Source organism: Pogona vitticeps, chromosome 2 (assembly GCF_051106095.1).
Source record: "Pogona vitticeps strain Pit_001003342236 chromosome 2, PviZW2.1, whole genome shotgun sequence".
NCBI classification, from domain to species: domain Eukaryota; kingdom Metazoa; phylum Chordata; class Lepidosauria; order Squamata; family Agamidae; genus Pogona; species Pogona vitticeps.
In genome coordinates, this window is record NC_135784.1 from 122,461,276 (window position 1) to 122,486,697 (window position 25,422).

General features: G+C 44.4%; 1 protein-coding gene across 1 annotated transcript in view; it reads right to left on the minus strand.

Annotated features, from left to right (window-relative positions):
- Positions 1 to 5,778: 5,778 nt before the first annotated feature.
- NACC1 (nucleus accumbens associated 1) overlaps positions 5,779 to 25,422 on the minus strand; it is a 32,402-nt gene continuing 12,758 nt past the window's right edge. Inside the window, 7 exon segments of the mRNA XM_020800364.3 lie at positions 5,779 to 9,101; positions 9,511 to 9,608; positions 9,813 to 9,918; positions 10,766 to 10,939; positions 18,254 to 18,470; positions 18,472 to 18,564; positions 18,567 to 19,277. Coding sequence (XP_020656023.3) covers positions 8,842 to 9,101; positions 9,511 to 9,608; positions 9,813 to 9,918; positions 10,766 to 10,939; positions 18,254 to 18,470; positions 18,472 to 18,564; positions 18,567 to 19,277 — 1,659 coding nt within the window. The 3' untranslated portion in view covers positions 5,779 to 8,841.

Here is a 25,422-nt window from a genome sequence, read left to right on the forward strand (position 1 = left end):
ACCAATTTCTTAGATTAATGATGCAATGGATCTTACCCCTACAAATCACTTATGTTGGATTCATGGTTGGACTTAAACATTTTCAGGTGTACATTAAAGTCTATCTGGAACTCAGAGGAGTAATTCTGAGTAATTCCACCATGACCCTCCATCACTCATGGCAGTGCAAACTACACTCATGTCTCCTCTCTAAGGAATCAAGTCCAGGGTTTTCCCCTCCATAATTTATGGTCCAAACTTTGGTTTACTCAAGAGAGACGTCTCACTCTGTTCGATTGGACTCACCTGAAGTACGAAGATTTGCAGGTACTCAGCAAAGATACAATTCAATCAACTTTAGAAAACAAAGGCTTGTAGCCCATCTGATGATGGCAGACTGAGTCACCAGCAGCTTTTGTGAGCTGGGAAGGGTAAGGGATATTTTGGCAATTTCCTCCTTCCCTCATTCAATCTCCTTTTGGGCAATTCTCCCATGCTGTTCTGAAGTCCCCCCCCCCCCCCCGGCAATCCTCAAGAATAGATTTCGCATAGGAGCAGGAGAAGAACATGCCAAAAACACCTTTTCTTCCTGGCCTGCGGATGGAAGTTTACACTAGATCAAAGAGTCTCCCAGCAGTAGGAGGACACAAGCTGAAGAAATGTCTGATTTTGACAAATATTTTGGGTGAAAAAATGCTGAATCACTGAGGAAAGCTTTGAAGGCTAGGCTAAAGAGCATAACACATTGAAATGTAACATGAAATGCTGTGAACCAGTAAGAATGTACTTCAGTTGTATGTGTTCTGTACAGTGGCGCAACACGGTTTGGAAGCTGTTTCTTAACACAGACGTCCTGCAACACTTCCAACGCTTAAAAGTCCTGCTTCAAGTGAACCTATCAGCTGTCTTGAGTAAGAACATGCCCAGATGGGGGGATTTGGAGTGGTTTGTTTCGCACCTAAAGGGTTCTCATATTTAGTGTGATCTATTTTCTCTCTCATTTGAGCAATCTTTCTATTCACACTGATGAATGTTTTTTCTCTCCTGTGAGACAGGTCCAGATGGGTCTTTGAATCGCTTCAATTTGTCCTCCTTTTCGATTAATGACACTACCCTTCCCTGCCTTTTCCCGCAGCCGTCATTCGTTCAACAGGCTGCCACAACTTTTTTTGGTTGTTAAAGTACATGACTTAGAACAGCAATTCAGTTATCCAGCATGGTATACACGATACTGCCAACGTATCTCATTTTCCTCCAACAGTGCTGCATCAACAGGAAAATATATTTAAAACAATTAAAATCATAGAATAGATGAACATTTTGTCTGTCTGTGTGTGTGATGTGTCATCCCTTCCAGTACCACAACCCACCTAATACATCACAGAGCTACCACCTCAGATAACACCACCCACAGCTCTATTTGGGTGCGGACTAACCACACAAGCAACAGAATGGGACAATATGGAATGCTCCAAGTTGTACCAAAAACCCTGTAGCCCTTGAGCTGTGCCAAAAAGGGCAGGATGGATTGCTCTAAGTCAAAACGTGGACACTGCAATCTGATTCAGACCAAACAGCATCAAATGTGACCCAAATCGTGAGCTATATGCCATTCTGGACATGTCTTAAGGCTGTTTCATGATGACTGAGAATAATCAAGATTACAAGGGAAATAACCAGGGACACAATTGTTACAAACTTTTTTTATTAACATTTCTGAATTCCTTTTTTATTTTAATCTTTACAGTAGTTAATGTGCAATTCTTGATACTCTCAGGTCACAGGGATGAGGGAGTCACAAAATTTTTCTTGGCACTTATAACACAGAACAAATACTGGCATTATCCAGGATCGGGGGGGGGCGGGGGCGGTGGAGTAGGTGGAGTTGAGGAAAGAAGCAGGGAGGGTGATGGGGAGATAGGATGGGGTGGGTGGGGAAGGGAAAGGAGAGGTTGTTTCTGTTGTTTTAGTTTAAAGGATTGGTTTAGCTCTCTGAAAGGATTTTATGAGGGGCAGGAGAAGGAGAGGTTTTGATATTGGAATAGCTGCTTGCGTCAACCCAAAGCGCCTGGAAGGGGGGGAGAAGAAGTCCATGCTGCATCTGCACAGAGGTTACATAATCAGGCTTTGTTAGTGCTTTTCAGTGTACATTTTTTGTCCTTTATTTTTAAAAAAGTTTGATCTAGTTTAGGAAGAGAGGGGGAAACAAAAGCAAAATAAAGGATGAGGGGAAAAAGGTGGATACAACAAAAAGACAGACAAAGGCCTTGTGCGTCCTCCCCCAGCCTACAGTTGTTCCTGTCCCTAATAGAAGGGTCGTCCAAGATGCAAAGAGGCCATTAAGAGAGAGTATTCCTCAGCTGGCTGGAAGGAACCACAACAATGGAATATACTCCCAAGTTTGGGTTTAGGTGAGCCTCAATAAGATTATCTCATGTAGGATGTGAATTTGAGCACCCAGTTAATCCATCAGACCTCCTAATTCAGGATGTGCCTATTTTGTTTCTCCATTCTCCTACACTCCTCGCTAACATACACAATACCAAATCTGCTGCGTAGGTCACAAGACATGGTTGCAGGCTGCTACAAGTCTTGAAGCTTCCATTTCAAGGGGAGCAGGAGCTTTGCTAACGTAGCTGAACCTTTTGGTGAGAAAGCCAACCATGGGACAGCTTCATTTTTTGGGGCTCGGGGATTCCTAAGACAAGCACACCAACCGTCAAACATGCAACACATAGATGCATAAGCAGTGCGAGAGGCTGTTTCTGGTCTATTTGCATTGTGAACAAAATAATAGTCTTCAGCCACACAGGAGTCACTCTACAAGTTTATCTGGGTCCTCTCAGTACACCTCTTTATGTGAACTGTCTCTGTAATACAGCAGTAACAAAGAAATGGTTTCTCTTCCATTTAAATCCTGACACTTCCTTTTCCCTTCTTACAATGTCATGCGGCTAGTTCAACAGCACAGTAAGTTAGATACTGGCTACAGAATCAAAGGCGGTGAGTTCAGTTCCCCACTGTGCATCCCAAAAGAGCCAACCTGTGAAGCCTTAGGCAAGCCGCCCAGTCCTAGCATGCCCTCAGCAGAAGGGAATGGTGAACCACGTGAGTCCTTTCTACCTAGAAAACCCTGGAAAGGGTTGCCGTAAGTCAGAATTGACTAGATGGCACAAAACAACAATGCCAAGCACCCCAATCAACATGGCCACTCTTCCCCAACAGGTGGCGCTACTATTGCACAATCCCTACTCTTATTTCTCCACACATCAACAGGGACCAGTGTTCATCAGTCTCAGTCTCAACGCTAACATGGGGTGATACATTCCATACACTCCCTGTCTTCTCCACACTAAGCTGCCCCCAAACAAAGCACGTTTTCAGAGATAATCAGAAACATCTACAGCTATTAGCAATATAGGATGTTGCCTTACGCAGAATCAGAGAACTGGTCCATCTATTATGTCTCTCCTAGCTCCACTTTATAGAGAAAGCCTATGGTGTATCACAGACCAATTGCCCCCTCCCACCAATCACAACTATGACATGCTTGTGGAGAGCACTTCTAAGCTAAATAGTGTTCTGTTAAATAGAAAGATTTTTATTAATGACTTGGATAAGGGGTATCACTTGGATGATACTTATCAAATTTATAGATGACACAAAATTGAGTGGAACAGCTAATACCTAGGAAGACAAGAGCGAAATTCAAAAAGGTCTGGATAGACTTGAGCACTGGGCAGAAAACAACAGAATGAAATTTAACTGGGATAAGTGGAAAGTTCTACACCTAGGAAACAGAAACCAAATGCATAGTTATAATTTTTGTAATACTAGAAGTGATTATCTTGGAACTGTTGTAGATCACAAGCTGAATATGAGCCAACAGTGTGATGTGGCTGCAAAAGAAAAAAATGCTATTTTGGGGTATATTAACAGAAGTACTAGTCACCCTCTCTATCCAGCACTGGTCAAGTCTCACCTTGAGTATTGTGTCCAGTTCCGGACACCACACTTTAAGAGGGATGCCAACAAACTGGAGCAAGTTCAGAGGAGGGCAGCATGGATGTTCAGGAGACTGGAAGCCAAGCCTTATGAGGAAAGAGTGAAAGAACTGGACATGTTTAGCCTTGAGAAACCAAGACTGAGGGGAGATATGATAATAGTTTTCAAATACTTGGAAGTTAGTCATAGAAAGGAGGAACAGAATCTGTTCTCAACCATCCCAGAGTGCAGGACACGCAACAATGGGCTCAACTTACAGGAAACCAGGTTTAGGCTAAATTCCATAAAAAACTTCTTAACTGTTAGAACAGTACAACAATGGAACCGATCACCTCAGGAAGTGGTGAGAGCTTCAATGCTAGAGGTATTCAAGAAAAAACTGGACAACCATTTGTCAGATATACTTTGATTTGTACCCCTGCATTGAGCAGGATATTAGATACAATAGCCTTATAGGTGTCTTTCAACTCAATTATTCTATGAGTCTAGGATGTGGAAACAGAATCTCTTAGCAAAGCGTTTACATCCATTATATTGTGAGTTCTGGCTATTAGTGTATTCTTTCTACAGTTGTCATCACGTTGCATCGAGATAGTCTCTACAAAACCTGAGGAGTAATCCACAGAGTGCCTGCACTATAAATCCATATATAGGTATCAATATACTTAGCTGCTTTGGGTGTTTGTGAGAGCAATAGACTCAAAAGCACTGCCAGATCTGAGATCCTGAAATGATACAAAATGATCACCACCTGCAATGAACTGTAAGAAACTTGAAGCGGGGGGGGGGGGGAGGGACTCATTAGATTTTCTTTCTCAGTCTGAGAAATCAGGCAAGAAGAATTGGTAGGAGACTTACACAAATAGGAACATTCATTCCCTTCCAAAGACATGCATTATTCCCTACCTTTTTTTAAGCAGAGTATGTTTAAAGATTGCTTTGTGTAATTAAATAAACTATACACATACTCCATCAGGTTTCTAAACAAATGTCTATTTGGTTTTAACTTATTTATCACTTCATCTTCTTGAAAGGAAAATAGAAATCAAGAATGAAGTGAATGGACTTATTTATATAAATGGCCGTACATACAATAAAATTAATAATATGATAAAGGTCTACTGCTGACTGAATGACAAAAGATCCCTTTGCTACATGAAAGGAAATAGCGGGAGAAGAGAAGAAGAAAAAAGGATTCTGGAAAGAAATGAAAATGGTTTAAGTTTTAAACCATCATAACATAAGCCTGGTAGTTTTCAGGTCTGGACAAAATGGGTCGTGCCTTTTTCCAAGCGTGAGGCAGACGCCGAGACTGGCTAGTGACTAAACATGGTTACTTTGCAAAATTCACTCACTCTATCTGCAGTCCCGCCAAAGGAGCCCTGGGAACAGGGCCCCAGGCAAAAACCCAGAGAAGGAAATTTTCAGCAAGTCAACAAATTGCCATTTGTAGGATCCTTTGCAGGAAGCTACCCAAATGAAACCAATACTATATAGAACTGGCTTAAATTTGTAATGTAAATTAGCTACAGTAAATCTCGATGATAGCCAGCCTTATTTGTAGAAACATTTCACAGCAAGAGCAGCCTCCTGGGCTAAACCACAGCATCCTCAGGTGTTCAGCATCCAGCAAAATTTACAAAACCCCTTTTGCTTGGTTGTACCTTCCTGTGTACCTTTGTCTCCCCCCAGTGGCAGGAAAAGAAAATGCTTTCAAGAGATTATTAGAAACAACTACAGTACAGTACTTGGACTGCCAACCCTACACAAAAGAAAACCAACACCATGCTCTGAAGTAGAAACTAATTCTTTCAGGATGAAGCAATTTATTAACTATTGTGTGATGCGCAAATCAGACACATGTCTTAAGATTAAAGGGATCATTTTTGTCAAGCTGCCAGATCAGCATTCTAGCCAAAATGTTGAGACTCAAAATGTATCAATGCAGTGCAGATCTTATTATCATCTGCCTCTTCAGAAGTAGTTACATTGAGAAGGGTTCAATGGAACCTACTTCCAGGCAAATATTGCTTAGTATTTGATCCTTAAGGTTGCAGAAATTTTCTCAGGGTTCAGGAGTCCAAATTACAAATAAAATCTGTTAAAAAGGAGAATTTCAGTACAGTACATGTTGCTTGTGAAACATCTAACCACCCTAATTAATACATGAAATAGTCACCGCAGATTCCTCTTTTTCCTCCTCCCACAAAATGATTGAACACATTGGTCTGTGACAACTGAAAACAGCCTTCCCTTTATACACACAGACTAACAACCAGTGCTTAATGAGGGGCATTAATATGCTTTTCCCAACCCCCCCTCCCCCAAACAAAGAGATGTCTCTAAGAGCAGCCAATTTTGCATCAAGGACAGGATGTTTCTGCTACAGATTCTGTTCTTTACGAAACAGGACGATTCTGATGACTGCAACTCTTCAAAGTGAAACACACCCAAGCAGAGCAGATCTTATCTACTACACCTGTTTTAAAAGTTGATAAAGGGGTTATTTCACAAGAGATGACAAAGCCTCTTCAAAGTCACATCCCTTTACAAACAAGGATAGAAACCCAATGGCAAACCCTTTTTGGGGGGGGGGTGTCAGTGGGCTTTTTCCCTAGCCCAATTTGCTTTAATTTACAAAGGAATCTACATGACACGGTCCTGACAGTGGTTAAGGTGCAAGAGCATTTGAGGAACTCAGCCCCAACCCTAGAATTCCCTGAAATAGCAGGGTTAAAGGAAGGTTAAAAACAGAAGGTTTGGAGAATTTTGCAAAGGCTCTTTCTGGAAGATATACAGTGCTGGGACAAAGGCGTTCATTTGCAGTAAGAATAAACATTTTAAAAATATTTCCAGTGAGGAGAGAGATTCCTCCAATGTGACTATGCGTTTTTATCTTACACCATACACACACAAAAAAGCAAAAAGGGGAGGAGTTTAACTCCAGTCATAATTAAAGATCATCCAGTTGGACCAGAGTCCCTACTTCCTGCATTGCCCCATTTTCTTCTCATTTCAAGATACCAAAGCACGGGAGATACATACTATGGATCAAACACTTCACATAAACCTTTAAAAAAAAGGGGGGGATCAAGACTGAAAAATTGGGGGGGGGCAGAAAAGAGGTGAAATGTCACATTGCAGTTAGGTATCTGTTGGTGGCTAGGGGAGCTACATACAGAACTGAAGGCGGCAGCGGCCTTGAAAGTCTAAGCTCACCCCTTCCTTGGCCTGGAGACATGGACACTGCCCTCCAACATCTCCACACGCTGGGGAGCTTCTGGCATTGATGGAGCCAAGGAAGGGGTGCTATATTTCCTTTGGCCTTTGCCCTTTCTTTCCGAAACCAATTCCTGCCCTTCACGACCTTTGGTATAAAAGAAACAGAAAAGACGGCTAGTTCTTTGACCAACATCCGACAGCACAGACTGGAGGGTGCTAGCCCTTTGACTGACAGCACTGCAAAAAGTGACACTCTAGGAACCTTTCCCAACTGGGACAGCAGAGGGAACCCGACAAAAGCCTTTCTGCGCTCGCCTCTAGAACGACAACGTGTATTGGCCTTGTACCCACAGAGTCACACACACACACACTCTGACTGAAAGCTAATAAACAAGCTGCAGCCCAGGTGAAACCCCAGCATTTCAGTTAGGCAATGGTAGCTAGGGCTGGGAGAACCGAAGGCCTCACAGCCACCTCAGAAGAGGATGCATATTTTTTAAATTTATGCCTCTTTTTATAAAATTTAAGAAACAATTCACCTTCTTAGCTTCATGGATTCCTGTACCACTGAAAACAACAGATGACTGCTCTACTATACTGGTTTGGCCTATATGTTACCAATTTGGTAGCCAAGCTAGGCAGTCCAAACTTACTGGACAAATAAAGGGCAGCTACAGAATTGGCAGGGCTTGGTTAAGTGATTTATAAAAAAACCAATCAGCTTCAAATACAGTAGCTGAGGACATACGCACCCTGTAACTGTAAAAGTAATTGAAACTGTTAGTTACATTGGAAAAGGAGTGAAGCAATCCTTAAGTTATGGTCATAATTGAACTTAGTTGTACTTCAATTGTTTTTTTTTTTTAAACACAATTACAAGAGTGGAGAAAATACATAGGCTCAGGGAGTACATAAAGTAGAGGGCATCTATGTGTGTGTAGGGAAGGATACTTACAATGACAGAGGAGAGACTGCCTTTCTGTGTAAACCTGAACGTGCCTAAGCGAGAGAAGGCAGGAGGGCAGTTGAGGAAGGGGAGGCTGATATGACAGCAGCACCAGGTTCAATCCCGCCTCTGTTTGCATTTCTCATGGCACAAGGATACTTCAACTCTCTGATATGGACCTGAGCAAGATCTGACGATCAGCCCAAGTCAAAGCCCTTTCTGGGAGAGAACTAGATCTGATGAAGGAAGAGGCAGCACTTTGAGACAATACTTCCCTGGATCATGAATAAAGGATCATGGCCTTTATTTGTAAATGGATTTGGTTTTCAATATGGTTTTCTATTAGAATATATGTCTAAGAACAATTCATAGCACAAGGATAGAGGAATGGCAGGGTAAGGGTGGGGGGAAAAATGCCAGCCAGCACTGCCTTTACATCAGCAGGGCTTCCCCTCTGAGCTCCTACTACCTGTGGTGATGAAGGACACAAGGCCCATGTTTAAGAATCTTTAAAAAAAGGAAACAGTGAAATGCTTTCCTTCCCCTCTGCAGAAACAAAAACAAACCAACAACAACAAAAAATAAAATAAAAGGAAATGGGGGGGAAAGGGTGGAAAACAATTCTACAAAAAATCAGATTAGGAAATAAAAACCACTGACTGAGGAAAAACAAAAGAGGTGGGCAGGTTTTACTGGAGGCCCTCGCTGGAGGTGCCTGCGTCACCATCATGGCTGCCCGTCTCGAAGCTGTGCTCCACCCCCATTATGTCTGGCTCCATCTTGCCAGTGTCATTGATGAAGGTTGTGTAGGTATCACCCTCAGCCATCAGTAGTTTCAGTTTGGGGATCCAGCTCTTACGGACTACGCGCCGTGCGTTTGTGCACATGTCAGCAGCAATGGCATTCATCTCACTCTCTTTGAAGTTGGGGGCAAAATTCTGGCAATAAACTAAACAAGGGGAAAAAAATGCACACCATGATCAGGGCTACTTGAACAGCAATAGGACATATTCCCACAGCCCTTAGGCAAAGTTTCATAAGAGCCATACCCACTCCAGCCCACAAAGACTCCTATCATAAACAACACATGATCAAATTCACAAGCACAGCATCAGCTGGGATAAAAGGACCCACCTTCCAAAGTTTTTAAATGCAGAACAAAATTGGTCTCTTCTGCTGTGATCACTAGGGACCAGAATGCCACCTTAGAGACTGACAGACTGCAATGTTACAACCTGTTGTCTTGGGGAAACAGACCTAAATGCACAACCTCACTGCCTACCTCTCAAGAAGGCTTTGATCATCTACCCTTGCACTCCCACCATCCCCACTGGTGGATCTCCTTAACAAACACTCACACTTCACAGCATGCAGCACCCGGCTGTCAAGAGGTTTCCGGCTAGGGTCATTGGTGGAAGAGCGAATTCCGGTGCCACAGCTGTTGGCAAGGGTGTTCCTGGCAAGCAGTTAAAGAGAAAGCAATTATAAACCCAACAGACTGCATATCTAGCAGCTTCCCTCCCCTCACTACCAGTTCCATTTTCAATTAGCTTCATCCGAAGTACTGGTTCCCCTTCCTCACTCTGACAAGGCTTCTTGAACCGAGGGATCCTGAGAGGGGCAAGGAAGAAAACCTTACTCCCCTTCCTGAAAAACTCACCGGTCAAAGAAGGATGCTAGTAGCCGCCTGAGCAACACTTTGTGCCGCGTCCCAGCACTGACGTGACAATTCATCAGCTGTGCCCGAGTGATGTACACATTGGTACCTGGATAAGGAAAAGAGAAAGGGGGAGTAAACGTTGAGGAAACAGAACACTTCCAAAGTGGGGCAGGGTCCAGGTTACCCAAATATCACCACGGTTCTCAGCAGTTTTGCAGAGTTGAAAAGATACAATGCAAGCCTTATTTGTTTTGTGTCTAAATTAAGCCCAGGGACAGAGAGTGGGTTAGCTACTTCCACTGTCCTTTCATGTTGCCCTCAACACTCTGAAAGGCAGCAGTCTGAGGTGGAGAGCTATCTGAAGAAGCTCTCCATGCAAGTCAGAACCTCAGCACTCCCAAAGTTCCAAACCACATGGGAAGGCTTTAAAGCAGTGGTGTCCAACCTTGGCCCTCCAGATGTTCTTAGACTACAGCTCCCAGAAGCCTTCACCACCACCTCTGCTGGCCAGGAGTTCTGGGAGTTGAAGTCCAAGAACCTCTGGAGGGCCAAAGTTGGACACCACTGCTTTAAAGCTAGCGGAGGAAGTATGTTTCGGACTGTCCCTTTCCATACATTGTGTAGGTGATAGAACTGGAGACAGAGGGATGGAAGCAGTGCCTTCCACCTCATATCCGATGTACATACCTCCGTAATGCCTGCACAGGACTGTAATTATGATGAGATTCAGCTGGCTCCCCTTAGCCTCCAAGAGCACATGAAATGCAATGCTTAGCATGAGCCTGCTCACAGCTACCAGTGGGTGCCACTTTTATTAGTACTTTAGACTGGAATGACTCTTAGTCAAGAAATAACAGAGATTTTTTTCTTACCACCTATGTGCAACTTGAAACCTACATACTTACACCCACACACACACACACACAGTGCACAGATCAAGGCACTTCTCTTACCTATCACAAGTTCCAGCTTTTCAGCTGGGTCACCTTCATCATACAACTTAGGATGGCACCGGTTCCCTATCTGGTTGATGAGCTCAGCAGGCAGGGAAGCCAGGTCCTGCCGCACCCGTATCCGGTTGCGAGACTCTGATTGCACCTGGTCTGGCAGGGCTTCAACTTTCTCTGCTGGGCAAAGAAGACAGGGGAGAAGAAGGGTAAAACTGCAAAGAAAGCGTGTGACAATCAAGCATGGAATGGAAGTACATGTGCCGAAATCGAAACAGGAATATGCTTCCCCCCCCCCCAAAGCTTCTGAATCAGTGTTACCCCGGCTGCATTTGTACACAGAATTATTACACATGTAGATTCACCAAACCCTTGGATTTACACATTGCAGCATTTGGCACCACTGGCCTTTTAAATGGGGGTGACCAGCATGAGCTCTTCCTCTGCCAAGAGCAAAGAGGAAGGTATGAACTTACACTTTGGATCTGTTCCACAAATGGCAAAGGGTGGGAATACTAGTGATCACTGATGTTACAAGGAACTTTTTAAAGTGAGTATTGGGACCACTTTTTTTTTAACCTTCTCTTAAACACACCCTATTCTATGCCCTCAGCCAATTTCCAATATTCAGTTCTTGGGCAAAATATTGAAGCATGTGGATTGCGTTTTAGGTCTAGGAGTTCCAGGTGAGAAGGATTACAGAGACTTCTTTCCAATCTGGCTTCAAGCCTCATTATGGAAGAGAAACTACTTGGTGAACTTGGTAGGCAATTTTATACCAGGAATTAGACAGCGGGGAAGTGCTTCTCTCAGTTCTGTGGGACCTCTTGGTAGCCTTCACAAATATCAGCCATGATAGCTGTCTGAGTCACTGTTTGGGATGGGACTTGGAGATACTCTTTTTGGTGACTGCCATTCTTCCTGGCAGGGCACACTCAGGACGCAGGGCCAGAGGAAAACCCCCAACCCCATGAGATACAACGGCTGTTGGACTGTCATGTCTTTCAGGATACCACCTTGCCCCCAATTCGTTTAACATCCACATAAAACTGCATGTCATATTAACACAGAAGAGCATGTTCACAGTAAGAACCTGAGAAAAATCCCCAGTAGAAAGGACACTCCCTTGCTTGGCCGCTCTGACACGTACAGCTTCAAAGCTCTGGCCACTCTCTTCTCTATAAGCTACACCTTCAAACTGCAGAATTCATTTAGACTCCCTCACTGGGTTATCGATATAATTAATATTTAGACATTTATCTCCAGTTACCACAAAACTATTGGTTTGGTCTAGACAGGGCAGTTTACTTTATAAGAATTTAGGGGCTGGATTATGAGAAGCGTAGAATTAAATGACTTTACTGAAAAACACGCTCTCCCCTCAAAGGAAACTTCTAAGATTGACGCTAAGCTACTCTGTCAGGCGTATGTCACATACTATAGCAGGAGCGGCTACTTGCTAGCTAGAATATTTAACACACAGCCATTTTTACTGTATAATATGCAAGATGAATGTATGTTTGTGGGTTTGTTTTCACACTCCATGAATACTGAAGGAAATACATGACAGAGTCAAGGCCAAGAAAAAGCTATATTAAACTCCCTTCTGGGCATTTCAGCTTCCTGTTTGAGGGAAAAGACTGTGCCTCAGTGTCATCAAGTGCAGAAGTGGATGCAATAAATATTTGCCATGTACCCATTTCTGAGGTAAAATGTGAAAGGCCCACACTCTAAGCAAATCCACTTCCTCCAAAATCTTCCTGACTACTTGTACAAGTGTTTCATAAAAACACAGGCAGATGTTGAAGTTCAACACATTGTTTTCCTTTGGGGAATGAGACCTAGAATGCTATGTTACATACAGCACTGATGTTACCTGTCTGTCATGGGTTTGGAGGGAAAGTTCCATCCTATGGGGAGTGGAAGGCGGGACATCAGGAGGAGGGGCTGTACTGTATATAAATGTGAAGCCTGTGTGGTGAGAGAGATGATGCTGAGAGACACTGGGATGTGACGAAGCAGCAGCTGGGAAGAAGAAGCTGTTGTGGGAGTCTGTGTGTCAGACAGGGTACTACTGTGTGTCAGAGTACCAACCTGATAGGTTCAGGTGTCTGTTGGTTAGCCAGAACTGATAGGTTCAGGGTCTGTGCTTCAAGTTAAGGGTTCTGGGTGAACCAAACTGTATGCTTGTATGAGTGAGAATAAGCCACGTTACTTTATTTTATTCACCTGATTGTTTATTTTTCCCTGTGTGTATTTAAAATAAACCTTATTCTTTTTATTGTTTAAAAATCCATCCCTGGTCTGTGTGACTTCTTAAAGGGAATGGTTGGTGGCAGCTTAGTGTAACTGTGTGGCAGATCCCAGTAGGTCTGGGTTTGTCACATTGATTGGTGTCCAGCGTGTGGGATACGACTGGTCCAGTTGTCCAGCGGTCCAGCAAAGCCTTGGCAAGTGTGCCCAGAGCAAGGGGGGTCTAGTCAGGGACAGTCTGAGGCGCGTAGGTAATCTTCTAGGTGTACCTCACGGGGAGGTGCGCTAGTAGAAGAACGTGCCAACTGGGGAGACTTAGATTAAGGTGCTCTGAGGCAGCCTAGTTTTGGCGGGAAAAAGCTGAGGCAAAACTGCGTAGTAACAGTGAGCTAGCTTGCCAGCTGAGAGGCCCAGCAGAGGGGGGTAGGCTCTGACTCGATACTGTTGCAAGTTAGTGCTGAAGAACAGCAGCAATCTCTAGGGAGAGCTGGTTCTGAGGCAAGAAGGAAAAAAGTGGTCGTTTTATTTTGAGGCTTGACTTTTAAAGCAGCCTGTTCTGAGGGGGGATTATGCCCTTGACTCGAAGCCAGATGGCCGAAATGAGTGAAGTGAAAGACCCCCAGATTGACCAAGGTTCTGAGGATGAATTTGGCTCAGTGCAAGGTGACAGCACAGGAGAGCAGAACCCAGAACTCAGAAAAATACTCCTAGCCCAACAGCATGAACTGAGGATGAGGCAATTTGAAGTGGAGGAAAGGTTAGAGAGAGAAAAAATGGAGGAAAGGGAAAGAGAGAAACAGAGACAATTTGAATTGGCATTGGAGAGAGAGAAAATGGCGTTTGAATTAAGAAAACTGGAACTAATGAACCAGAACAATAATAACAATAGGGATTCTGAGGGAGGCCAATTATCTAAAGCTGACCTGAAGAAATTCCCTGTGTACCACAAGGGAGATTGTCCCGAGGTGTTCTTTTCCTTAGTGGAAAGAGCGTTTGTGGACTTCTCAGTGAGGGAAACTGAGAAGATGACCATCATGCGATCTTTAATCAGTGGTAGCCTGGCTGAGGTCTATGCCGAGATGCCTGAGGAACTGATGAAAGATTTTGCAGAGTTTAAAAAACTGGTGTTTGCCAGACATGGGATAAATGCAGAGCAGCTGAGACAAAGATTCAGGTCCCTCACCAAGAAACCAGAACAGACTTTTACCCAAGTGGGGGCCCAATTGGTGAGGCTGCTTGAGAAATGGCTATCGCAGGAAGGGACAGAGACCTATGAGCAGCTTAAAGATTTGATAGCGCTGGAACAGTTCTATTCAGTCCTGCATGGGGAATTGAAATTCCAGGTGAGGGAAAGGAAACCGAAATCTGTGGCAGCAGCCGCAGAGATCGCAGATTTTATTTCCCAAATAAGAAAGCCCTTGGGTGAGGGGAAATCTGTGGGTAAACCCAAAGAAACCTACAGCAAGTACTCTCAGGGACCAGGGAAAAGCCAGCAAGGGGGAGGGGCCCATGGTGAAGGGAAGCCCTCAGACATGAAACAAAGACCTCAGATTTTGGAGGGAAAACCAAAACAAGATGAGAGAGAATCAAAATACACCAGAAAATGTTATTTCTGTCAGGGAAAGGGTCATCTAATCTCAGAGTGTGAGAAATTAAAGCAGCTAAAAGGAATGGTGCCTCAGAATTCTAGTGGGACCAAGCCAAAAGCTATGTTCTGTGTCCAGAAAGAGCAAGGCTCAGTGTCACTGAGGGAGCCTGTTGCCATGGCTACTCAGTCTGGAACAGCTACCGCTGCTGATCAGGCTGAGGAAAATGGTCCTCTTGTGGAGGTAAAGCGCTGCTTGCTGGTGAAAACAGATTCTCAGTTGTTTGAGACAGCCGGGGTGGACGTAGGAATACTTGACCGTCAGTATAGGGGGCTGCGGGACACTTGTTCCCAGGTAACCCTGTGCCATCCAGATATTATTCCCAGGGAGTTTATAATCCCAAATGAGAGCATGAAGGTGGCAGGGATTGAGGGGCAGGTAATCTCTCTGCCAGTAGCAGAGGTACCTGTCAACTTTCAAGGCTGGAGGGGAGCTTGGCGGCTAGCGATTTCATCGACTCTGCCAGCAGCCGTGCTCGTGGGAAATGACCTGGCTGAACATGTGAAACGGGTGCTAGTGATTACACGCTCACAAGCCACCACAGGGACAGTTCAGGGGGGTAATGATGAGCCAGAGACGGAAGCAGAGGGGAGTTCAGAAGCTGTGGTGGAAACCTTAACCACAGACAGCAGATTTGGACAGGAGCAAAAGGCAGACGCCACTCTCAAAAAGTGTTTTGAACAGGTGACTGACGGCCAGCTAACACCTGAAACCCCAGTGAGATTTCTGGAGAAAAAGGGGATTTTATATAGAGAAACCATGAGGAATATCTCAAAAGGGGGAGATGGGATCAGAAGTCAGCTGGTGGTACCTGAAAAGTATCGCCCCATGATCTTACAAAGGGGTCACTCTGACATGTTTGCTGCACACTTAGGGGTGAAAGGGCCCCTTGATTTGATCAAGCAAGATTGGGAGCAGATCACCCAGGATGACCCACAAGACGTTGTGACTTACATAGACACCTTGATGAATGACCTAAGGAGAAATCTAGAGCTGGCAGCAGAAAACCTGCAAGCTCAGAAGGTCAGACAGAAAACATGGTATGACCACAAAGCTAGAGAGAGGCACTTTGACCCAGGGGAGGAAGTGCTTTGGCTTAGGCCCTGCAGAGAGAATAAACTGCAGCTCAAATGGGCAGGACCATATAGGGTCATTTCCAAGATGTCAGACCTGAACTACCTAATAGAGCAGGAGGAGAACCAAGCAAGGAGGGTGGTTCATGTGAATGCCCTAAAACCCTACTACAGAGGGGAACAGAGGGTTTTATTCGCGATAAAAGCAGCTGAGAGTGAGGAAGCGGAATTACCCTTCTGGGAGGGTAGAGGGGAAGTAAAATACAACCCAGAGGAGGTAAAGATCAGTCCTGCACTCACCCAAGACCAGCAGCAAGAACTAAAAATGCTGCTTAGTAAATATCAACAGGTGTTTTCCAACAAGCCGGGGATAGTGAAGGGAGTGATGCATCGGATCCACACAGGGGATGCACCCCCGCAGGCAGTATCCCCATACCGAGTAACGGGACCCTACAGGGACAAGGTGCGGAAGGAGCTGGACGAGATGCTGAGGGAGAACATAATCGTCCCCTCTTCTAGTCCTTGGTCCTCTCCGATAGTCCTTGTGGACAAGCCTGATGGGAGCATTAGGTTTTGTGTCGATTACAGGAAATTAAACCGTGTAACCACTCCTGATGCCTACCCAATGCCCAGGCTGGACAACCTGATTGAAACCATAGGGGGTTGTCGGTTCATCTCATCATTGGACCTGGTAAAGGGATATTGGCAATTAAGAATTGATCCCAGGGATCAAGAAAAGACTGCCTTTTGCAGCCCTTTTGGTCTCTATGAGTTTCGAGTCCTGAGCTTTGGTCTCAGAAATGCACCAGCCACATTCCAAAGGCTGATGGACCAGACCTTGGCAGGGCTCAGTGACTTTACAGTGGCCTACATTGACGACATAGGGATCTTCAGTAATACCTGGGAAGATCACCTGATACACCTGGAGTTAGTGCTGCAGAGGTTAAGTGCAGCAGGGCTAACAGTAAAGGCCAGCAAGTGTCAGCTGGGTAGCCCAGAAATAAAATACTTGGGTCACATGGTAGGGGGAGGAATGATAAAACCCCTGGAGGCCAAAATAGAAGCTGTTCGTGATTGGCCTAGACCCAACACCAAGAAAAAAGTCAAATCATTTCTTGGGTTGGTGGGCTACTACAGAAAGTTCATCCCGAGGTTTAGCGAGATTGCGGCTCCGCTGACCGATCTGACGAGGAAGAAGGCTGATGACCGCATCCCGTGGACCAGCGACTGTGAGGCGGCGTTCCAGAGGTTGAAGGAGGCGTTAATCAACTATCCTGTGCTGCGTGCTCCAGACTTCGACCGGGAGTTCATCATCTACACCGATGCGTCTAACAGCGGGGTAGGAGCAGTTCTGTGCCAGGAGGATGAGAATGGTGACCAGCATCCAGTATCCTACCTGAGTAGGAAACTTCAAAAAGGTGAGAGACATTTGGCAACCGTGGAGAAGGAGTGTTTGGCCATAGTCTACGCGATCCAGAAGGCCAAGCCTTACATCTGGGGAAGACATTTTATTCTGTGCACTGACCATTCACCATTGCAATGGTTAAAGACAATGAAAACCCACAATAGCAAACTTATGAGGTGGGCTTTAAACCTACAGGACTATGACTTTGAAGTGAAGGTGGTCAGAGGGTCAGTGAACTGTGTTGCTGACGCCTTATCAAGAAGACCTGAAGATTGAAGACGGCGAAAGAAACATGGACTATGTGTATATAATGATGACAAACAGTTAAATGTACCTGGTTTTGAATTTGGTTTGTATGAATAAAGGTAAATTGATGTATTGTATATGGTAAATGTTTAAATGCCTATTTGCTATGGTTTAACTTAGAATGTAAGTATAAGTAAGTATAATATGGTATGTATAACTGTTGTTGTGTATTTTATTCAGGTTGTTTTTTGGTGAAAAGCACGTTAGCTTTCCCCCTACAAAACAACTTATAAAGAGGGGAGGTGTTACATACAGCACTGATGTTACCTGTCTGTCATGGGTTTGGAGGGAAAGTTCCATCCTATGGGGAGTGGAAGGCGGGACATCAGGAGGAGGGGCTGTACTGTATATAAATGTGAAGCCTGTGTGGTGAGAGAGATGATGCTGAGAGACACTGGGATGTGACGAAGCAGCAGCTGGGAAGAAGAAGCTGTTGTGGGAGTCTGTGTGTCAGACAGGGTACTACTGTGTGTCAGAGTACCAACCTGATAGGTTCAGGTGTCTGTTGGTTAGCCAGAACTGATAGGTTCAGGGTCTGTGCTTCAAGTTAAGGGTTCTGGGTGAACCAAACTGTATGCTTGTATGAGTGAGAATAAGCCACGTTACTTTATTTTATTCACCTGATTGTTTATTTTTCCCTGTGTGTATTTAAAATAAACCTTATTCTTTTTATTGTTTAAAAATCCATCCCTGGTCTGTGTGACTTCTTAAAGGGAATGGTTGGTGGCAGCTTAGTGTAACTGTGTGGCAGATCCCAGTAGGTCTGGGTTTGTCACATGCTACTCCTCAGTAACCCACAGCTGACACTCACCCGTCTGTCCTACATTCATCATGCTGTACATAGTGTACATGTTGCAGATCTGCCGGTACTGTTCGTCGGAGCCCTCCTCAGGAGGATCCTCCTCTTCATCTTCCTCATTGTGGTAGGAGCTGGGGCTGTCACTGGTGTAAGCACTGGAGGTGCCAGGACTGGTCTGGTCTGAAGTGCTGGGGCCACTGACCACACCTGCCCCTCCACCTCCACCGGTTAGGTTCCCCTGCTGCTGCTGCTGCTGCTGTTGTTGTTGCTGCTGCTGCTGCTGCTGCTGCTGCTGTTGTTGTTGCTGCTGCTGCTGCTGTTGCTGCTGCTGCTGGGCCTGCCTGTTACCCCCACTCAAATCCTGCTGGGAGGAGATCTTGGCCATTTTACGGCTCCCATTACTGCCGCCACCGCCACCACCTCCCCCTTCTTTCTGGCTGCTTTCCCAGAGCCGTTTAACCACAAATGTGCACTGGACAGAGTCTGAGTCCTGCTGCTCTGTCTTTACGCGAGAGACCAAGGGCAAGGGGGTGTTGCCAGAGGGCCAGGTGGACGTCTGGGCCACAGGGCTCTGTGGCTCAGATGAAGGCGCCTCCTCAGCGTGCAAGCCTTGGGAGTCACAACTGGGCGAGCTGACCTTCAGGAAGAACTCAGTCCCCTTCTCCATGATTTCCTGGATCTGCAGGAATCCTGCCGTGTACATGAGCAGGAACTGATCGCCCACATTCATGCTGAGGCGGCCAGTGTAGCAGAAGCTGAGGATCTGCTGGAAGGACTGTGGCTGTACGGCACCAGGAAGCTCCACCACCGTGCTCTTGCTATTGTTGAAAAGGTCCCGGAAGTAGCAGCTGCTAGCAGCTAGCACAGCCCTGTGTGCCTTGAAAGCATGGCCTTTCACCACCACCGAGACATCACAGTACAGGCCCTGCAACCGCTGCTCATTCAGGCACTCCAGAATGCTGTTACCAAAGTTGGGAATCTCCATCTGGAGAATCTGAGCCATTCTCTCCTTCTCCTCCTTACTTGGATGGGTGCACTGGAAAAAAGGAAGAAGATGCCAGACAGGTTGTGCATGGGGCCAATGTGGAAGAACAGTGAAAAGAGGGGGGGCCCCCTCACAAAGGGGGACATAGGTGGGGAGAGAGAAGACAAGAGAAGTCAGTCGCCTTTTTTACTGCCTGGTTGGTCTCCCATTAGGCATTCCGGAGCAAGGTTACTACAACTCCCAGCAGAGAAAATCCATTACACACTCCATCCAATCAACTAATTCACATTTCCAGAAATACATCACCGTTATTTTATTACAGCATATGGGCCCCTTATGAGTGAGACAGGGGGATGCCTCCCTCAACATTTTGGAACTACTGGGTTATAAGATTCCCCCTTCTTAAGTTATAGTCATTAGAAGGGTTGTGATTCCCTAAGCATGAGGCTGCATCAAGGCTGGCTTCACCAGAACAAGGCTAAACTAAGCTTGTTATCAAGTCAGGCTTCAACCAAGCACAAGCAAGAGCTATATCACGATGATATATATACAGTGTGTCTTTCAGCCAAGAATGGAACTCCCCTGCAGCTTGTGTCTGACCTCATTTCACCATTGCTTAAAACATGGGAGATGCAGCACTGTAGAACAAACCTTCTAGCAGACATTTTCCCTATGGTGAGGAATATTATAAATAGTCCACATGTAAGAAACATGTAAGAGCCAGTGAAATGAAGGGAGAGTACGTTTGCAGTTACTATGATGTGAAGGTTTAATATTCAGTTTAATTCAAAGGAAACAGTAGCGCAATCATATTATGTGTCATAGCTACACTGATTTGTCTATTATCACCAAGAATTCTTTTAAACAACATTAAATATGTAATTGAGAAAGAAAGCAAAAATTCTAATCAGTGGGGAATAAACTAAACAGGAGGCAGGCAAAAGGAGAGTTGAAGTCACTGTCAATATCAGGAGAAGCGCTCCAAGTTGGCTACTTCTGGATAGTCGGTTTGTAACAGCATAAGGCAAAAATCTGGATACAACAGCTGGTCAAAACGAATGTATTAGGGAAATTGCAAAGATTGTGGCAGCAAACTGCTCCTCATTAATGAGGTACTGGTTACTTTCCTGAACCATCATGTTGCACAGCAAGCTCTAGAACAATGATTCCTAACCTTGGGTTTCCAGATGTTCTTGGACTACAACTCCCAGAAATCCTGGCCAGCACAGCTAGTGGTGAAGGCTTCTGGGAGGTTTAGTCCAAGAACATCTCAGTACCCAAGGTTGGGAACCACTACTCTAGGAGGAAGAATGGTGTACAAATCTGAGAGGTGCAATAGCTCAGGACAAAACTTCACAGCCAACACCATTCTCATCCCAATTTTCTTAAAACAAATACCGAATGCCTCCCATGGTCCTCTTGTTCAACTGAAAATACAGTGGTGCCCCGCTTGACAATGATAATACGTTCCAGCAAAATCGCTGTAGGACAAAATCGTCATCAAGCGGGGGGAAAAACGCCATTAAAATGCATTAAAAACCAGTTAATGCATTCCAATGGGCGAAATACCTCATTGTCCAGCGAAGTTCCTCCATAGGGCGGCCATTTTCCAGTGCCTGTTAAGCAAAAAATCAGTCCTGAAATCAGCGGGGAGCCATTTTGCACAGCGGGCGGCCATTCTGAAACCCGACAATCAGCTGTTTTTAGATCGTCGTAAAGCGAAAAATCGGTTCCCGAAGCAGGGAGCTGATCATCGTCAAGCGGTTTTTTCCTATTTAAACATCATTTTGTGATTGCAAAAACATTATCGTGAAGTGGATTAGTCGTGGAACAGGGTAATCGTTAAGCGGGGCACCACTGTATCCTCTTTAAGGATGTCTTTAAACGTGCTTTTGTTTTATGACTGACAATGTAAAATTCCACTGCTGTGGATCCATCAACACTGACCAAAGAGAAGACAAATTGTTATTTTAGAAAGAGAAAACGGGATTGTACATTGCTACACAGTATACTTTTCAGTGAAAACTGCCAGTCACTAGTGTTTTGGTTATCCTACACGCTAAGATTTCAATTAGTTGTTCTTTATATTTTTTTAATCAGAATTGGAGAAACAGAGGAAAAGAAAGGAGGCCATTAAAGAAGACTCCTGCTGTGAGCTATCATAAAGACCTGTCCATCATAACTTCCTCCTGGACTTCTGCTCTGAGGGAGATTTTCCATATCCAACTTCCACGAGATTTATCCATGCCAGAGAGAACTACAAGCCTGAGACTATACAAAGAAATGACTGTCAAACAACTCATAAATGCAAGTGTATGGACTGTATCTCTAGTACCTTGTGAAGAAGATATATAGAGCTATGATTGGGGAGTCTATAGGATTATACACTATTAGAATTTTAGTTTCTATCTTTGCAAGTGAAAATGACTCTCTGTGAATTCATTATGAAAGACCTGCAAGTGGTGAAGTTACTAGAAGGCCATTAGACCCTATTCCCATCATCACACCCCAACCCTTAAAATCAAGATATTGCCAAGAGATTAATTGTAGTGTCATGCCTATTCTTCTGTGTATTTGCATGAACCAATAGGGAGCTGTTGGGAGGCGGAGTCAGCTGCATAGAAGGGGGGCTGAAGCAGAGAGTGGGGGGGAATATAGAGAAAAAAGGAGTGGAGAGTTTGAAGAGGGAGAGAGAGATAGTTTGGGAGTTTTGTGGCGGAGAGAGATTTTAGTGAGTGAACAGTCAGAGTGTTATCTATATTAGTTAAGCATAGAAGAGGTTAAAGGAATATAGTGAACACTTTGTGTAACTTTAAAATGTGCTTAAGAACTATTCATGAAACAACTTGTAACCAATAAACCTTATTTCTTATTTCAAAGTTAAGTGGACAGTCTTTCACAGTAAACATAGATGGTAAAGAGATCAACTGGTGGCAGCATGGTAAAGGACGTGGTGGGTGCCGGAGATTGGGTACATAATCTAGGTACTGTACACGCAAGAGGCCATCTTGAACTACATGAAGAAAGATATAAGTATTACACACAAATAAATAGCAGAACTTAGTAAGATTTGGCAACACGCAAAGAACAAATTCAACAACAGTAGGTCAAGACCATCCTAATAATTTGCCAAATATCCTTTAAAAGTCCTGAGCAAAGAACATCCATTACTCTAAACCCTTTGCCCTACCCTTTTAAACAGACACATGCAGTTTCATTCAACGTCAGACTCCCTAGCCAGCCAATATTCTTTTCACAATCGTGTTTGACAGCCCCATGCATGACCTTTCACTATCAGAGCACTATAAATGAGCTGCAAGCCAATTCGAGAACTGTAAAGAAGCCGAAAATTGTGCAGGATAGCATAAACACAGGCAAGAGAGACATAAAAACAGGTTATGTGAAAATGAAATTGTTACTAGTGGTCTGGAGCCATGAATCATGTATGTATGGGAGTATATAATATATATACCCACAAATGGATGAAAATGTTGCAGAGACACTGCTTCTTCTTTCAGCCAATTAAAAACAAACAAACAAACAAAAAACACCAGTCTACTACCACAAGAATGTCTCTGTGTATTAAACCTTCTACAACTTTGTGGTGACTTGCAACCGGAAAGGCCACTTCTGGCAGGCCACCGCTATTGCTTGATCCATACTTTTCACACTAAACCGATGCTGAATAAGCACTATAGCTATCAAGCAGACACACCAGAGTGCAAGATTTGAAGCTTCATGGCTGGTTCCTTAAGATGCTTTGATATCATGCAAGCACTGCAAGAATTACGGGGAAATGACAATAGGAAGTAGATGTGACACAAGTGGGATGTGGTAGCCATAAGCAGTAGCAAAAGTTCCACCGACTTCACTTGGTCTCATCTTTTCAGGACTAAAGCTAGTTCTTCATCGGAAGAAGAAAGTTTTGGAGGAGAGAAGTGAGGAATGGCATTTGTACTGCAGGAGACATATGAGAATGAGAAGTCATAATTTTGGCTGTTATGTGGCAAACATGTGCAACGCCAGTGAAACTACCTAGCTCTCAGATCGAAGAAAGGACAGAAGCCCATGTGAGAGTATGACTTGTTCCCTCCAGCAGCTCACGGACTTTTGCCTCATGGGTATTGTCCGGTGAAGACAAACAGTATGTGGACTAGAAATAAGAACAAATTTAAATGAAAGCTTTTTGCTAAAGACAGAGAAAACAGTCACGTGCTTTTTATTCCTTCACACTTGCCAACACCAGTGGTCAAGTTAATGCTAGACGGAATGTTAAATATTAAAAATGAATGTTCAGTTTTACTGAGCGATTAAGATATTGAGCCCTGCCAGGGATGTTTTCTCAATAATTCACTTTAAAAATGTATCTCTCACAGCATACACTGCTACATGGGGGAGAGACTATGTGAGGCTAGAGCAGTGATGGCGAACATTTTTGAGCCCGAGTGCCCAAAGCGCAACACAAAATCAACTTATTTATTCCAAAGTGCCAATACTGCATTTAAAACCTGAGGGTTTAGTTTAGAAAAAACAACTGCTCCTGCACTGCAAGGGTTAAATGCTTGTTCTCTCCCCCCCCCCCCAATAGGTGGTATTAACAAAAAAATACTTACTGGTCCTCCAATCCCCCATTGGGCTAGACTGGTAATGGTCACCATTGCACCCCTCTGCTGGACCACTGCATCAGCAGAGGGGAGTGCCAAAATCCGGCATCTGAGGACGGATAAATATTTCTCTATAGTGACTTATGGCTCATGTGCCCACAGAGAGGGCTGTGTGCCAGCTGTGGCATGTGTGCCATAGGTTCGTCATCACTGGGCTAGAGGGACTTCAGGGTATACAATGGGCTCTGGAGACACAGCATGGAGACTGCTGCTTTTCAAAATCCCATGGTATACAAAAGGCCAAGTGTGAGGCAATGTTTGAAATGTCATTTCAAAAACGGTCGAGCACAACAATGCAGGAAGACAATTAAGTTTTACTTTGGCATGCAGGCTTGAGTTTTGCTGTCATTGTTAAAGACCATGGTGCCAGATTTGACTAAGATCACTGGCACATATTTGGTTAGGATCACATTTTTATAAAACCCAACAGATGTCGGCAGTTTGAAGAACCATGCTTTCTGTGTCACCTTGAAGGTCTTCTTGCAAACACATATGCAATGGCATGAGAACTGGCCCTACCACCAGGCAAAGCGAATTCAGTGCCACAGGTCCTTGGGAACAGGAGTGGCAGCCATTCCACCTAAGCCCCTCAGGCATTCCCCTCTGTTAAAAGAGATCCTGTGTGAATCACACATCCTGTTGAGCACCCCACAGCCCGTGATGTGGTGGTGGGACACTGTCCCATTGCCAGAGTTTTAAAGTGCCAATTTGTACATTGAAAGGAGATGCCATCTTGTCCACTGCAGCAAAATGTTTAAGGCTGGCCCTGAGTAGCACAGACAATCCTCAGTGTGAATGAACTAAGAATCTCTTTCAGAAAGCAGTATCACTGCTAATTGGGGAGTGTGAGTTATGCCCATAAGGATAGGGTGAAGAATCTGAAAACCTCCCCTAGTTTGGTTTTTAAAGTCAATCAGTCAGTTACTCAAATATACAGTAAAAGCTTTTTTAAAAAATCCTGCAAGTACTTAACAACCATCTCTCAAACATAAGCTTTTATCCCCAAAACATCCATGGGAGCAAGTCTAAAGAAGCGATCATTTCAGAAACATTCAGTTTCTTTGAGACCTTCCCTGTCCTACACAAGTCTTCTGAAAAATAATTGTACAGTTACTGGAACAAAAGAGCCTCACTCCAATATACATTTTGGTGGTAATTTGCTAAACCCACCATGACCTTCCTAAATTCAGTTACAATTAATCTGCATTCCATTTCTTGTAAATTGTGTTATCTTGCCTGGATCAGGGCCAACTTCCACAAATTTCAAGCTCTGTGCTCACAGCTTTTGGAGAATGAAAACAGGTATTTTCATTCACTGTGAATGAAGCCATCACAACATGAGGACTGGTTAAAATCCACAGAAGTGTCTCTATGTTCCAAAGAATAAATCACCCTCATGTGCATTTATGCAAAATTTGGGGATGTGCTGTGGGTAAATGGTCCCTCCCCCTCCATCCATCCATCTATCTATCCATCCATCTATCTATCTAAGCACATATACAGATACAGCAGCAGGATACAGTGGTGCCTTG